General features: G+C 34.5%; 2 protein-coding genes and 1 pseudogene across 6 annotated transcripts in view; all 3 read right to left on the reverse strand.

The window, feature by feature from the left end:
* Positions 1-17,138, reverse strand: part of Rmdn2 (regulator of microtubule dynamics 2) — a 78,859-nt gene that overhangs the window by 22,803 nt on the left and 38,918 nt on the right. For all 5 annotated transcript variants that reach the window (XM_047522658.1, XM_047522662.1, XM_047522661.1 and 2 more), the window contains exons 4-5: positions 14,236-14,338; positions 10,023-10,083 (exon numbers count right to left, since the gene is read on the reverse strand). In XM_047522658.1, the coding sequence (XP_047378614.1) occupies positions 10,023-10,083; positions 14,236-14,338 (164 nt within the window). The remainder of the gene's footprint in view (positions 1-10,022; positions 10,084-14,235; positions 14,339-17,138) is intronic.
* On the reverse strand, positions 344-1,618 carry LOC124963142 (S-adenosylmethionine decarboxylase proenzyme-like). Its single transcript, XM_047522664.1, is given in 3 exon segments — positions 344-1,216; positions 1,218-1,377; positions 1,380-1,618. Coding segments are annotated over 3 exon segments (999 nt in total). The 5' UTR covers positions 1,540-1,618; the 3' UTR covers positions 344-537.
* Positions 4,646-5,009, reverse strand: LOC124963492 (60S ribosomal protein L30-like; annotated as a pseudogene).

A 17,138-nucleotide genomic window follows, 5' to 3' on the forward strand; every position in this document is an offset into this window, starting at 1 on the left:
CTTTTTTTTTATGCAAAAAACATTTGTATGAAGTAGAAACTGGTTTCAATAACATCAGTAGAGAATATGTTCTAGAAAGTGGAGGTAACTGGATGCAAAGTTCTGGCAGCAATTTCATAGAACAGTCCCAGATGGTTAGGCTGAGACCAACACCTAATGAGGACAAAAGCCTTGTCTGTGGGGAATTTTGGACGATACCTGCAGAAATATTACACTGTGCATAAACCAAATTGAATTGTGTTCACAAGTGTTGTAAAGTTTCATGTAGTAAAAGTTTTTTTCTACATGCACTTCAATTTCAGAGCAAGAGTGACATAGAATACCTAAACACAGAAGAGGGCATTCATGCAAGATATCTAACTCCTTGATATAATAATGCATACACTTCAAAATGATTACACTATCATTACATCTAGGGCTTTCTGCAACTACAAGGTAGTGGTTATGCAAAGCATGGCCCCCAGAATCAATATCTATAAAGCAGCCACCACCTTCTATGTGTGTTCTCTTTTTGCATTTTTTCTTCATTTTCCTTGATCAACTCTGCTGTTGTTGCTGCTTCTTGGCAAAACTGGTAAAAACAAAATTGTAATTATTGAACATAGCACTCTGGCAATCAAGATGTTTAAAACCTTCAATCTTCTGGGGTGAAGAAAGCACTGTGTGACATTTAGAACTCTGATTAACAAACAAAGTGGTCACAAATTTTCCTGGCTTGAAGACTTCCACAACTTTCCTGATCAGGTCATCATAAGAGGTCTGACTTAAGTTTGTTTCAAAGCTAACATAAGAAAATTCTGGTTCTGGAGTGATGTGAATAGTCCAATAAGTTCCATCCGATTTCATTCCATTCATTGAATACCCACCAGGATTGAACAGTGTGGTGTCAATGACAGAAACTGGTATCAGGTCACAAATTCCACTCTCACGAGTGACATCCTTTGCAGTAACACCATCTTTCATGTAGAATTGGTCCATAACTGCTGGGTCAAGCTCACTCATAAAAATTTCCAGCGTTTGATCTGGCTGACTTATTACCCGACTCTCTGGAAAATCCAGAGTATACAAATACCAACAGTCAGAATTCATACGTCCCATACAATATGCTGCTCCATTTGGGAAAACTGCATTAAGAAATTCTATTTCTTCCTGGAAATTCCTGTGTGGGTATCCTTGATGAGAAGGCTTCATGAAATTCTTAAGAGAATAAAAGAAGTTGAATTGAGTCAAACCCACTGTAATCCCTAGCAAGCTTCAACAGGGGAACCAGTGCTTTCAGCAAGAGGGTGGTACCACATGTCTTCAAGATGAAACGTCTCTTGGAGACAAACATGCTACTTTCACTGAGTACATAAGCTTCCTGCTTGTCAGTTTTGTCACACTTATGATTGAACATTGCACATCCTTCAAAAGTACATCCCACTCAGATCTTGGAATAGTGCGAAGATCTCCAGACCCTTGGTTTGCGTCAGGTTGCTGCTGGGAGAACCAAACCTCCAGCAGCTTCTCGGTCCCTTGGAAAAAATGTGCAGCTTCCATCACCTTGAGACTGCGAACAACCAACAACCACAGAAAATCAACTAAATTAAATCTCTTCTCCCGCCGCCACCGCCGCTGCGGATTGTTCCAGCTGCTACTAAAGTTCAGGTTCCTTTTTTTTTTTTTTTTTTTTTTTGCTATGATTTTATATTAAAAATTGTTTTAAAAGGATTAATAAAATTTTCCCAGCTTTGTATGTGTGTGTGTGAGCGAAAGTTGAACGTGAGTCTGTTGGAAATAGAGGCAGATACAGTTCAGTCTCCTGTAGTCCGCGGCTTTCCCGTTATAGAGAGTAGAGCGAGCGCTAGCTAATGTCGCCGGCCATACTGTGTAAGCCTTTGTTCCATTTCTTAATTGTGTTGTTTGTTGTCCTATTGTTGAGTTTAAAGTAATCTTTGTATATTTTGTATAACAGTCCTTTTTCAGATATATTTTTTTGAAAATACTTTCCCCCAGTCTGTGGCTTGTCTTCCCATTTTCTTTACATTGTGTTTCATGGAAGTTTTAAACTTTAGTGAAGCTTGTTTTATGAATTATTTTTTTCATGGACTGTATCTTTGGTATTATATATAAAAGCCACTGCTATATCCAAGGTTATCTAGGTTTTTTGCCTATGTTATCTTCCAGGAGTTTTATAATTTTACATTTTACATTGAAGTCTATGATCACTTTGGAGTTTCATTCTTTTTGCATATGGATATCCAGTTGTTCCAGCACTATTTCTGGAAGACCATCTTTGTTCCTTTGTTAAAGACTATCTGACTCTATTTATGTGAGTCTATTCTGGGTTCCCTATTCTGTTCCAATCCCCCCGCCCTGCCCAGACCCTGCAATGTCATGCTGTGTTGATTACTATAGTTTTATAGTAAATCTTGAAGTTGAGAAGTGTTAGTCCATTGGCTTTGTTTTCCTTTGATATTGAACTGAGTCTGTTTCTTCTCCATATAAATTAGTTTTTGATATCCATAAAATAACTTGTGGGATTTTGGCTGGGATTGTGTTGAATCTATAGGTCAACTTGGGAAACACTGACATCTTGACAACATTGAGTCTCTCAATTCATGAAGATGGAATAACTCTCCATTTTTTTTCATTCTTTGATATCTTTCATTGGAGTTTTATAGTCTTTCTCATATAAATCTTCTACATATTTTGTTAAATTTTAAAAATGTTTCAGTTTTAGGTTTGCTAGTACAAATGTTAATGTGTTTTAATTTCAAATTTCATTTGTTCATTCCTGGATAGATAGGAAAGTGATTTACTTTTGTACTTAACCTTATATCCTGCAACCCTGCTTAATATCATGAGATATTTTGTTAATTCTTTTTGATTTTCTATAAAGACAATCACATCATCAGGAAATACTGTTTTATTCCTTCACTTCCAACCTATATACTTTTTATTTCCTTTCATGTCTTATTGCATTAGCTATAACTTCTAGTAGAATGTTGAAAAACAGTGGTGAGAAGAGGCATCCTTTCCTTGTTCCTAATCTTAGTTTATTTTAATGGTAGGAAAGCAAGTTTATCCCCATTTAAGTATGATGTTAACTGTAGGATTTTTGTAGATATTTTTTATTGTTATGGTTTGGATGTGAGGTGCCCCTAAAAGCTCATGTGTGAGACAGTGTGAGAATGTTTAGAGGGGAAATGATTAGGTTGTGAGAGCCTTAACCCAACCAGTGAATCATCCCTTGATGGGATTAAATTGAGTGGTAACTGGAGGTAGGTGGGGTGTGGCTAGAGGAGGTGGGTCATTGAGGGTATGGCTTTGGGGTATGTATGTGTATCTGGCAAGTTGGAGATCGCTCTCTCTGCTTCCCTTCACCACACTCTTCCACCATGATGTTCTGCCTCATCTCAAGCCTGCTATCTATGAATTGGGACCTCTGAAACCATGAGCCCCCAAATAAACTTTTCCTTCCCTAAGATTGTTCTGGTTGGGTCTTTTAGTCACAGTGATGAAATAGCTGACTAAAACATTTATCAACTTGAGGAAGTTCACCTCTATTCATATTTGCTGAGACTTTGTTTTTTTGTTTGTTTTCAGACTTTTGTTGTTTGTTTTTTCATGAATGGATGTTGGATGTTGTCAAATGTTCTGAATCTGTTTACATGATCATGGGATTTTTCTTCTTTGGTCTGTTAATGTGATATATTAACTGATTTCAAAATACTGAATCACCACCTTGCATATCCTTGGGGATAAATTTCACTTGGTTGTAGTATATAATTCTTTTTTACACATTGTTGGGATTCAATTTGCTAATATTGTGTTGAAAATTTTGGATCTACATTTATGAGAGATCTTGATGTGTAGTTTTCTTATAATGTTTTTGCTGATTTTGATATTTAGGTTGTGCTGGCCCTCACAGAATGAGTTGGAAAATATATAATCTGCTTCTATCTTCTGAAAGAGGTTGTAGAAAATTGAAGTAATTTCTTCCTTAAATATGTGGTAGAATTTATCAATGAACTCATCCAGGTCTAGTGATCTCTCTTTTGGAAGGTTATTATTTATTCCATTTTTAAAAATGGATATAGGCTTACTCAGATTATCTTCTTACCACGTTCCTTTGAAATGCCCCCCGAAGTTCTGTTATCATACCCTGCAACGAGTTCGAGATTATGGAATAATCTCAATCCTTTCAAAATTCCCACAACTTCCTATAAAAACTCCCTTTTTTGTTATGAGAATTGTGATTTTCCAACTTATTTTCACTTAAACCTTAGGTCACTTCGTATTTAAATATACTTTTCTTTTGGAATAGCTTTAGACTTACAGAAAATTTACAGACAGTATAGATAGTTTCCACAAACCCCACACCTAGTTTTCCCTGTTGTTAATATTTAACATAACTATGGTACATTTGTCAATAACTATACCCATATTTTATGCAATGTTGATAGATAATTGTCACAATTTATTTATATTAATATATAATTACTAATTAAACTTCACACTTTATTCAAATTTGGGTTTTTCTCTAATGTTATTAGGTATTTCTGATATCATTCTTTCCATTCCTTCATTGACATTTCTATTGATTCACATACTATTAGGTATAATTAATTTTTTTTTTTAAAACAAGTTCTGCCAAGTTTTATTAAAGAAAAATTTTGTATGTTTTACTTTTCACCAGTCTGTCTGGCATGTTTCTGATGATATCAGAATCACCTAGATCAATGAGAGTGTGCACATGCTGTAGTATTTTCCACATGCTGTGCCTAATTTAATATCATTGCCACCGCAGTGATGGACACCAGTTTTGGCCAACATGGCATAGTACTCTATTCAGACTTCCTAAAAGCTGGACAGTTGTTGGCAAGAATGACCAATTTCGCTTTGCCCTGTCTGATCATCTTCAATGTCTGCTTGTACCCTAGCGTATGCTTTCCACTTTTCATAACGAGTTGGAGCCTAGAGTTGATCCACTCCAGAGACTTTTTTGTCAAGTTTGTGGCCACCATCTTCCTGCTCCAACCAAGAGCAGTTGTCAAGATACAATTTTTAAAATTTTTGATGTTTGATTTTTTTCACAGACATAGATGGAGGTTTATTTAAGAAAGTAGATACATATTCAAGGGAGAATGAGGGCAATCTGAAGAGAGATGCCTATGGGTTAAAGGGAGAAATACACATTCAAGGGAGAATGTGGGATAACTCCAGAGGGAAATATAGCTTAGGTATAATTTTTAGCATGTCAAAATCTTTTGAATTACTATTGCTATCCATCATATACTCTGTTCCTTTATTTTAGGTTATCTGCTACTTTTGCAAGCATACATTCTACATCTTTATCTACTAAGAAAATTTATGAACACATTAGGGTCTAAGATATAGACTTCACCTAGAATCACCCCCAAATTCACATGATCTTTAAAAAACTGTACTCAAATCCTTCAGGCAGCATGAATAACTCATCAGCTTGCCTACATACCTACTTCTTGTCTACAAGGATGTAGAATGCCTTGCTTAAATCCATGTATACTAGGCAGATTTCTCCACTTCATCTATTGGCACAGAAATATTTAAAAAATCATGTTGCATTTTAGGTTTATCTGTGTTGAGTCTACTTCCTCATCTAGTGATTCAAAAAATAGCTCAACCACCTCTTTGCACTAAAATTAAAGGAATAGTTTAGAGAGGTGGGTTTGATTTTGTATTTTCTGAAAAACAGAATTACTTATGCATGTCTCTAAGCTCTTATTTTGCTTTCTCAACACATTCTCTCCAAGTTACTCAAGTGAAGAAAAAAGAAAATGAAAAACCCATGATTTGCATAAATATTATTATATAAAATATATACATTTTTCCCTTTTAAAAAATGTCACTAGAGTTTTGTTTTTCATGGTCTTCTTTGAAATGTTTCTTTCGAATCTAAAACATTATTTATATTCTTACATATTATAATTTCAAGGTCACCTGGCTATCTTCTCCCAAAACATAGTCACTTCTTTTCTTTCAATCAATTCTACCTATGTGCCTTTTTTAATATTGTTATTTTTGTACTGAAGATTAAACCCAGGGACACTTATCCACTGAGCCACATCCTCAGTGCTTTTATATATTTTATTTAGAGACAGGGTCTTGCTAAGTTGCTTAGGGCCTTGCTATGTTGTAATATAGCAATGTTATATGTTGTAATAAAAATATAATTTTTAAAAAACAATGTTTTATTTCTCAAACTTTCAGGTTGATGGGAACTCTGAAAAAAGTTAACAATGTGGTATATTATCTCCATCTAGAGGTCATTTTAATTGTAAATGCTTTGACAAGAATTTTGTATTTTTTGTTGTTGTAGTTTGGGTACCGGGGATGACCTCAGGGGCAGTCAACTACTGAGCCACACCCCTGGCCCTATTTTGTATTTTATTTAGAGATAGGGTCTTACTGAGTTGCTTAGCACCTTGCTTTTGGTGAGGCTGGATTTGAACTCGCGATCCTCCTGCCTTAGGCTCCCGAACCTCTGGGAGTATAAGCATGCGTTACCACATGGGGCAAAGATATTCTTTTCTTTCTTTCTTTTTTTTTTTTAATATAGTTGTACATGGACACAATATCTTTACATATATATTTTTTGTGTGCTGAGGATTGAACCCAATGCCTCACACATTTGAGGCAAGTGCTCTACCACTGAGCTACAGCCCCAGTCCAAAGACATTCTTAAGAGTTGACAAGCATACTGTTTTAACGAGTACTAAAACAACCCCATTAGTTTCCCTGCAGTGTTTTCTAATTCAACACCAAAGCAATTTATATGGATTGAGAAAATGAAAGCAGCATACTGCCACAGAAGAAAGACTTCAGTATGTAATACCAGATCTGAGTTCTAGTTCCTATTTTTCCACTTACTGTGTAAACTGATTACCAATCACACTCTGCTTTGCTTACTCCACTTAGAAAATGGAAACAGCCTGTTCTGTGAATCACATGCCATAGGGCATGTGGACATAATTTGCAAACAGTAGAGTACAATAAATATGTAAGACATTATTTATGATTAAGGCTAGCCCTGTTTGGTCTACAAGCTGCAAATCCATTGGTCACTTTATTCTCTTGATTTCAGAATTATTTTAGCCTTGTCTGACAAAAACAACAAAATCATATAGAAAGTTTATGCAGCCTTAAAGTTACTAAGTAATTCATTTTGGAAAATATAAAGATGAAAATTACATTTTTAAAGTGACCCTTTTTTTCTAAGTTTTTACCTATTATTAACCCTTAATGAAAATTAACCTTAAAGATTACATCTTTTGGGGCTGGGGAGATAGCTCAGTCGGTAGAGTGCTTGCCTTGTAAGCACAAGGCCCTGGGTTTGATCCCCAGCACCCGCCCCCCAAAAAAGATTACATCTTTTATTTCAAAGTAACAGACCATTGCATAACACTGCAAACCATATATTTGTAAACTTGCTGCAGGACCAGATGGTAGATATTTCAGGCCAGATAATCTCTTTTGCAACTACTCAACTCTGCTGCTATGAACAAATTGCATGGGTGTGGCTGTACTCCAGAAAATCTTTATTTATAAAAACAAGCAGTCAGATTTGGCCTGCAGGCCATACTTTGTCACTGATGCTGAATGAATGAGAAAAGGTTTTATTAACATCTTAACATACTGAAAAAGATTCCATCAAAATAAGATATTTTCTCAATGTTCTCTTATAATTAATTATGGAATAGGGTTACCTAAATTTCACCCATTATTTCTCAAGTCAAAGTTTAAGTTTCATCATCACCTTTTACCTCAACTATTTAACTGAATGAAAATTTTTGCATTCAGTAGATAAAATACATTCTAAAAATTAATGTTAATTTTCAAGTTTATTAATTTTTATCCATCAGTTACATTTGAGTATTTTTTAAATTAAAAACTGATACCAAATTAAAAAATCATGTGAAACACATTTGGATCACTGCTTTTCATATATATTGATGAAATTTAATCTTGGAGTTAAATCTCATTGTTACAGACAAGGCATTTATTTCACAACAAAAAGTTAAAAAAATGATTAAAAATGGAGAAGCAGTTAGATTAGTGGAAGATAGATTGGGGCAACCTACTAAGGGTGAGTTCAGCATAATCTATGCTTATAAGATGGATCTCAAGGTATTCAGGAAACCCTCAGACAAGGTTCAATATCTTTCCTCTCTGAAAACTGGTAACTCACATTGGTAAATGTCCTTAGGTTGAAGATGAACATCAAATGATTCTTCATAGGTACAGATCAATGTATGGGAAAAGGATGAAGACAACAGAGAAAGAGCTTCAGGGGAAGAAGAGTAGGGTGGGGCAGAAGGAAGAAAAGGGAAATGGTGGGGAAGGGAAGAAGTTTAGAGTTCAGAGCAAAACATGAATGTTCTTTCTGTATCCTAATCTAGCTAACCAAGTGCCAAACACCTCCAATTACAAAGGAATGGGGGGGGGGGGAGAATACTTCATCTGTACAAATTCACTACAGTAACTCCTAAAAATGCAAGATACGAAGTACCTTAACACATACACATGTTAATTTACTAGTACATTTTAATATTATGTGAATTGCATTATCTATGTAAATGTGGCTATGGAAATAATCACCAACACAGGGAACTGATCTTAAAAATCTATACCAGGATGTAACTGCAAAATTATCCTTTCGTAGAGTTTTTGCAGAAGCACCATGGGTAAGAATAATACTTTATCTACTAGGTGCTTCAGTTCCTAAATCAAGATGCTCTACCCATGCAAGGCATGCTAGGGAAATAATTCACAAATTCTGCAGGCATTGTGGCTTAGCCATCTTTTGGTCATATGCAAGAAGGCAAAGACATTGGAGGAAGAGATGGTGAGATGGGGTGGGGTTGGGGCTGGGGAGTGGACTTCTATAGGGTTAGGGTACTGGGGTCCCACTTCCCATCCTATCATGAGAGAAGCCTGGGACCAGGCTTGCACCTCATCTTAGGCCAAGTGAGGGCAGCTTCTAAAGACCTTTTCATATTTTGGCCTTTGTTTTCAGAACTTGGGGGGATTTAGGAAACACTATGGGATTCCTGCCCCAGGAGTTTTTAAGTGAGAGTTTGTCATGGAGCTCCCCCTGCTGACAGCAGGCCAAAGAAACAGGTATGATCTGGAAAGTTGGTTTGTACCTCAGTTAGGTGGGCAAAAATAATTTCCTGAGAGTCTTGTGGAAAATGGGGACCTGTGGAAAATCAGCTGTTTGGAGAGAGATTTTTGCATGAGAGTGTACCTAGGGAATCAAATAACCCCAAAGAAGGGTGGATTTATGAATATCTAAGGCTGAAGAAAGAGTCATAAATGTTCACTTCATCTTCTTAGCATCTAAGATATCTGTATTGCTGGGGAGAAAAAGAAGAAAACTAAGGAATTAAAACATATTGTCAAAATGCAACTAAAGGAAGAACAATAACTAAAAGCAATGCATTTCTTCTCATTGTGTTTAACAATTCTCAATACACAAAGGGTACAAAACAAAATCACGAATAATTTTTTTTCTTGCCCTAGGGATATTCATCTATGCCACCCAACTAATTAAATTCTCTCTGTGTGTGAGCTTTCTTGCATTATAACTGGCTTTTCCTTGACCTGTGGAATTTGTATCCCATGACTCAGCAACTTTTATTCTTTGAAGCATTCTTTATTTTGTTTAGAAACACGGCATTATTTCAGTATGTTTTCAAACAAAATGCTATGTTGTTAGATTTAACTGTAATTTATCACCTGCAAAGATATTAGACTTAGTAGATTCATTGATGAAATCTTCAATGAAAGTTTAACTTAAATATTTAAAATATGCTTAAAGATAAATACATGAGAATAAATAGAATAGTTGCTGTACCACCCACTAAACACTTTTTTTTTTTTTTTTTCAGTGAACATGGCTGACAAATTCATTTGGTCAACTGTAATTTTAAAAATCCATTGCAAAGTATAAAGAGCATATTAGAACCCAAAAGGCAGCATAAATCCTGTAGACTTACCACAGATGACAGTATCCATTCATGGGTGCTCTAGCAACAGCTCTTTCACCTAAAGTTTTTCCTGAAAGGTAAATATACTTAGATTTAGTACCTTCATGTGAGTTGTTGGGAGGTGGATTCTGTAATTATGTCAGTGGTTCCTAAAGTACGTCCAAGACCAAAAGCATTATTATTACCTGGAAATGTGTTAGAAAAACACATTTTCACCATATGGGAGACTGCTCAATCATAAATTCTGCATTTTAACTCTCCTCCAATGATTCTGATATATGCTCAGGTTCAAGACCAACTGGATTAACTGACTTAACCAAGCAGGAGAAAAGTCATTCAGTCATTACTTCAAAGCATAATAGAAATTGTTTTTGTAATCAATTCAAACAACATTTACTGAGTGACTACTAAGTGCTACATCTGGGAATAAAATGTCAAATAAGACACAGTCCTTGACCTTCTAGGGCTCTCACAGGTCAATAGGTAGCAGGTACAAACAAGTAAATAGCAAAAAAAAAAAAAAAAGCGCAAGGAGAAACAGAACACAGTACAGTGAGTGACTGTCAAAAGGAGTAAGGAAGATCATGTTCTTGCTGAAGCACCTGCAATAATGAAGAGGCTCAGTGACAGAAATGATTTCCCCAAGTCATTTCACTTAATTGTAGAATAACTTTTATCATGTAATAATTACTTTGGGTAGAGGTATGCCTAATATTTCAAAAAATCAAAATGCTTTAGACAGAATCACATTCTGAGACTATTTCTCAAAGAGGTCATTTTGTTTTATACCTTCTTTTTTTCCCCCCATGCTTCTTCATTTTTTTTTTTTTTTGGCTTGAAAAGACTATCCAATGATATAGAAAATGCCTTTCTAGCATAAGTGGTTGAGATAACCTTCACAAATAAGGATCTTCAATTCTAAAGACATAGCCATTCTCCCATTTGTTGATTTGTTAGGTGGCACTATATATCTCTATCTAAAGGGAACCTGGCTATATAGAAATCTACATTAATTGGGAAAAAAATTAAAAAGTATTTTATAACTGATATTATATTGTGTACAAATATTAAAGGAGTTAGCAATTTTAAATGTTAGTGTAAAAATATTTAAAACTAAATCAACATTTTAGATATTTTGCCAAATAAAACTTTCAGGGCACTACCACAGGAACAAAATAGAGGTGACTCCATCACTCTTAGAATACAAAAGTTGGGAAGTCAACAGGCTGGTTTCCCAGTCTCACTTACGCAGCTAAAGCCCCAAAGGAAAGTTATTTCTCTTACAGAACTGCATTTTGTAATCTTTTTTGAGACATTTATATTGATTACTTAATCATGAAGAGTATAGTAGCATTCCTTTAAATATAAGATTTCTATTTTAGCCAGGAACAGTGGTGCAGGCCTGTAATCCCAGTGGCTCTGGAGGCTGAGGCAGGAGGATTTCGAGTTCAAAGCCAGTCTCAGCAAAAGTGAGGCACTAAGCAACTCGGTGAGATCCTGTATCTAAATAAAATACAAATTAAGGCTGGGGATGTGGCTCACTCAAGTGACCTTGAGTTCAATCCTCGGTACCCACCTCCCTGCCAAAAAAAAAAAAAAAAAATTTATTTTGTTTGGAATACAAGTTATGGTCAATTATAGTACTTCCAAAATATACTGCATAATGGTATACTCACTATGAGTTTCATAAAAGAATTCTGCACCTTTCAGAGGTCAAAGTTTCCTTAGCATAATAAACACATTATTGCAAGGAAAAAAAAAAAGTCAGTACTTCTTCCTTTATACCAAATCCAACATTCTTCAATAGCTGGCCTGAATCCTTACTCTTAACTCCAGTGTACTTGGTCATGACCTTACTGAGCACGTACACTAAATTATAATTGATGGGTGCTTTGTTGATCTTTTCCACACAGTAAGTTCCTTAGTGTGTTATTTATTTATTTATTTATTAATATATGTATTTTCATTGTCAATGGATCTTTTATTTTATTTATTTATATGTGGTGCTGAGAATCAAACCAGGGCCTCACATATGCCAGGCAAGCTCTTCACCACTAAGTCACAGCTCCAGTTCCCTTGGTGTGTTATTGTCTTAATCACTTTTATATCTTTCCTCTGCTTCCCTCTAACCCTCATTTTAAAATTGATCCTGGATACAATAATTTTGAATAGATTTTTCTTAAATGGATGAATAAAAGGAATTCTTTTCAATTTATTTCAATATCTGAATGAATACATCTGAGGTATTTCTCCTTTTCCTTTGGCATAATAAACTTCCCTTCCTTTCTTTCCTCCATTTTCCTTCTCCCTCCATCTCTTCCTCTGTCCCTCCCTTCCTTTCTTCCTAGACATCCTATTTCAATCCTATGCTCCATCTTGTTGGATTTCCTCCAGCATATATCTTTTCCATTTTCACCATCCCATACATTAATTCAATTTAACTCCTGAACCATTTAAAAATAGAGATTCAAAGTAATTTTACCCTATGAAAAACTGTTACTCCAATAAGAAAGACCTCCCAGTATCAACCTCCAGCCCCTGCAATCACATCCTCCTGATTATACAATCTCATAATCTATTATGTACCATCATCCCATTTATGAAACACCTAAAAAACTTAAGTGGAAAAACAAATAACACCACTTATGTTAACTTTGAAATAAATATTTGTGTTTTTAGAGTTTTGTTCTTCTGAGGAAAGTAACAGGAATGAATAGCAATAATATTAGCTTCTATTATTGATAATAAATCATATACTAAGCTCTAGATTATGATTTATAACATATTTTAATGCACCTATGTCAATTTCATTGAAATATTTGCAGAACCAAACACTTGGAACTGGATGGGTTAATACCCTGCACTCTTCTTTGATAATAGCTCATTCCAGTTTGTTTCCTTCTACATATGATTATTTGAATAAAAGTGCCTTCCCCTCAAAGTTATAAGCTTCCCCATAGTCTATTTTGAGACTATATCTATTCCGTTATCCTATTATTTTAATCTTAACCTGCTCCCTGCTAATATAAAGCTCAGGGTAGGGTAAGTGCTTAAGAAAAAATCGTATCTAATTTCCTTAAGTGTCAAAAGTTTTACATAGATACCCTTTTATTTTCTCAGCAGATATGAAAATAAATTCCTTTGTTCTATTTGGTTTAACTTTTATTTTCCTTGAAGTTAATAAATCTCTTCTCTAGAATTCTACTTTGTATTCAGCCTGCAAACTGGAAAAACTGCTCCAGAAAACTGATCCACAAAGCTGATAATGAATATGTGACAAACAAGTAGGGAGGTCCTCTGATCTTCCTCCCACTGGAGGAAGACTAAAGTAAGAGGTCATTCCATAAATATATCTCCAAGCTGGAGTATCACGAAGTGTTTGGTAATACTTCCTTTAGTGGAAATAAACACAACAGAGAACTAGATGCGGGGAGGGGGTTGATCTCTCTTGACATTTCTTCCTCATGCTCTCTTAGAGAAGACCTGGAAAAGAGTCAGCTCTGGAATAAAAGAAGAATTAAAGGGGTCATGATGCAAAATTATTATGCTGAAGCTCAGAGAGACAGCAGTTAGGAGCGTTTATAAGAAAGTGTTTTGGCATTCATTGAGAGTCAAGCTGAAATATAAAAATGATACCACTAACAACAATTTGACATTCTGGCTATTTTTTTGTTGTTGTTGTTGTTAGGGAAATTTTAAAACCATGCAAAAAAGTATAGATGACAGTATAAAAGAACACCATTTATTCATCATTTTGCTTTAACATTATCAACTCAAGATTAATCTTCATTTATCAAGATCTATTTTGAAAAAAACATGACAGTTTATTTCCTTGTGGTCTCCAGAGTACTACCTGACGTACATAAGGTATGTTATTTTAATTGTGGTAGATTACTGTTGGTGACAATAGTCCTCTGCCTATTATTGTTCCTCAAATACTACCACTTAATGTTTTATCTTTCTGTAATTATATAAACTTAAAAGGTTAAATTTGAGGGTTTTTCCTGTTGCCTATTCTATGCTCAAATATTTTGAAACAATATATACTTTAGCTCTAAGAAAACTTTCTGTTCTGAGACTGTATTTTTTGCTACCAGAATATGAAATAGATTAAACATATTGGTTTTAATTAAGATTATTTGGATTTAATTACAATTCACTAGAAGTTTATTCTAGATCATAATTGCAACTTGAGAATAATCAGTTTTGACAAAATATTTACCAATATTAGCGTAATGTTTCTTTTCTTGTACATTTGTAGATAACACACACATGTCTCCATAAGCACGAACAAGCCGCCACATATACTCTGCTTCATCTCTAAACTGAAAAGATAGAATTGCACATTAGATTAACTTATTACTTGTTCAGACTATAATTGCAACTTTTAATAACTCGTAATTTAAATAACTGAATCTATTCATATGCATATTTAAGTATTTAACATATTAAATTTAAATATCCATGACCAAGAAATGTGACCTAATATATTGTTGGATCTTAAGATTAATATATATTATTTAGGCACTAGATCTAGCTATGTAAAAGAAAGAACTGACAGGTATCAGAATCCACAAATTCTTTGTGGTCTATGGTATCCTCTTCTTATTTTCTTCTCTAAGTTAACTATTTTATCAATATAGATAGCTCAGTGAATATTTTGAATAATATCTGTATACCTAAGTATATATACCAAAAGAGTAATTATATTTTTTACCTAAACTTCCTAAATAAAATTTTGAAGATTTTTTAAGGTTTTAAAAATTTATTGGCAGATAATAATTGTGTCTTTATGGGGTACAGTGTGATGTTTTGGTATATTTCTACTCAGAATACTTAGGTTTTAGAGGTTAGGCTTAAATTGTTCATGGGAAAGAGATTTTTTTCTCTTTGGGATACTGCAATCTCTTTCCCCAACACCTTTTTCTTTACTGGTGATAGTGAAAGGGATGGGCTTTTCCATTCAGGTTCAACATTAAACACTGCAAAACAACCACTATTTGAAATAGCTTTAAATATTGATAGTGCTACTATACCGATAACAAAATAGATAGATTAAAATAATGTTTTTCCTCTCATCAGAGAACAGGTACTATATGCCTTGGCATAATGTCTTATTCTTAAACAATTAGGTTTATAAAAAATACACATTAATAAAAATACAAAGGAAATCTATATAATTAGAGGCATGGTTCTATTTTTATGAACTCAGGTAAGTTTCATTAACTCTTTTTTTGATTTTTTAAAAATTTTTACTTGTTCTTTTTAGTTATATATGACAGTAAAATGTGTTTTGACATATCATACATGCATAGAGTATACTTCCCATTTTTGTGACTGAATGTGATGTGGAGTTATGTTGGTCATGTATTCATATAAGAACATAGGAAAGATATGTACCATTCATTCTACTATCTTTTCTATTCCCATTCTCCCATTCCTTCCCTTCATTCCCCTTTGTCTAATCCAGTGAACTTCTATTCTTCCCACCACCCTGCTAAACGTGAGTTAGCATCTGCATATCAGAGAGAACATTCAGCCTTTGGTTTTTTGGGATTGGTTTGTTTCACATATCATAATAGTCTCCAGTTTCATCCACTTACCAGCAAATGCCGTCATTTCATTCTTTATGCGGAGTAAATTTCCATTGTGTATGTGTACCACATTTTCTTTATCTATCTGTTGAAGGGCACCTAGGTGGTCCCATAGCTTAGCTATTGTGAGCTGAACTGCTATAAACATTGATGCGGTTGTGTCACTGTACTATGCTGATTTTAAGTCCTTTGGGTACATCTAGGAGTGGGATAGCTGGATCAAATGGTTTCCATACCAAGTTTTCTGAGGAATTTCCATACTGCTTTCCATAGTGGTTGCACCAAACTGTAGTCCCACCAGCAATGTACAAGTATACTTTTTCCCCCACATCCTTGCCAACATTTACTATTGCTTGTATTCTTGCTAATTGCCATTCTGAAGGGAGTGAGATGAAATCTTAGAGTCATTTTGATTTGCATTTCTCTAATTGCTAAAGATGTTGAACATTTCTATTTATTTATTTATTTTAATTTTTTAAAATTTAGATTCATCGTACACAAATGGGGTACAACTTTTATTTCTCTGGTTGTACATGAAATAGAGTCACACTGTTTGTGTAATCATATTTGTTAACTGATCATATATCTTCTTCTGTGAAGTGTCTATATCAGTCCCTTTGTCCATTTATTGATTGGGTTATTTGTTTTTTTGGTGTTACATTTTTTGAGTTCTTTATATTTCCTGGAAATTAATCAGAGGTGTAGGTGGCAAAAATTTTTTCCCCTGCTATAGGTTCTTGCTTCACATTATTTATTGTTCCCTTTGCTGTGAAGTTTTTAAATTTGATAACATCACATTTATTCTTGATTTTACTTCTTACACTTTAGGAGACTTGTTGAGGAATTCAGTTCCTAAGCCAACATGATGGACATTCAGGCCTATTTTTTCTTCAAGTAGGCGCAGGGTCTCTGGTCTAATGCCTAGGTCCTTGATCCATTTTGAGTTTTGTGCAGCATGGATATAGGGGTCTAATTTCCTTTTGCTACATATGGATTTCCAGTTTTCCCAGCACTATTTGTTGAAGAGGCTATCTTTTCTCCAATGTATGTTCTTGATGCCTTTGTCTAGTCTGAGATAACTGTATTTATGTGGGTTAGTCTCTATGTCTTCTATTCTGTACCACTGGTCTTCATGTCTGTTTTGGTGCCAACACCATGTTGTTTTGTTACTATAGCTCTAGAGTATAAATTAAGGTCTGGTATTACGATGCCTCCTGCTTCAATTTTCTTACAGAGGATTGCTTTGACTATTCTGAGCCTCTTTTCCAAATGAGTTTCATGACTGTTTTTTCTATTCCTATGAAGAACATCATTGGAATTTTAATAGGAGTTGCATTTAATCTGTTTAGCGCTTTTGGTGGTATGGTCATTTTGACAATATTAATTCTGCTTATCCAAGAACATGGGAGATCTTTCCATCTTCTAAGGTCTTCTTCAATTTCCTTCATTAATGTCTATAGTGTTCATTGTAGATGTCTTTCACATCTTTTGTGAGATTGGTTTTCAAATATTTTATTTAATTTGAGGCTAT

Source organism: Sciurus carolinensis, chromosome 13, assembly GCF_902686445.1.
Source record: "Sciurus carolinensis chromosome 13, mSciCar1.2, whole genome shotgun sequence".
NCBI classification, from domain to species: domain Eukaryota; kingdom Metazoa; phylum Chordata; class Mammalia; order Rodentia; family Sciuridae; genus Sciurus; species Sciurus carolinensis.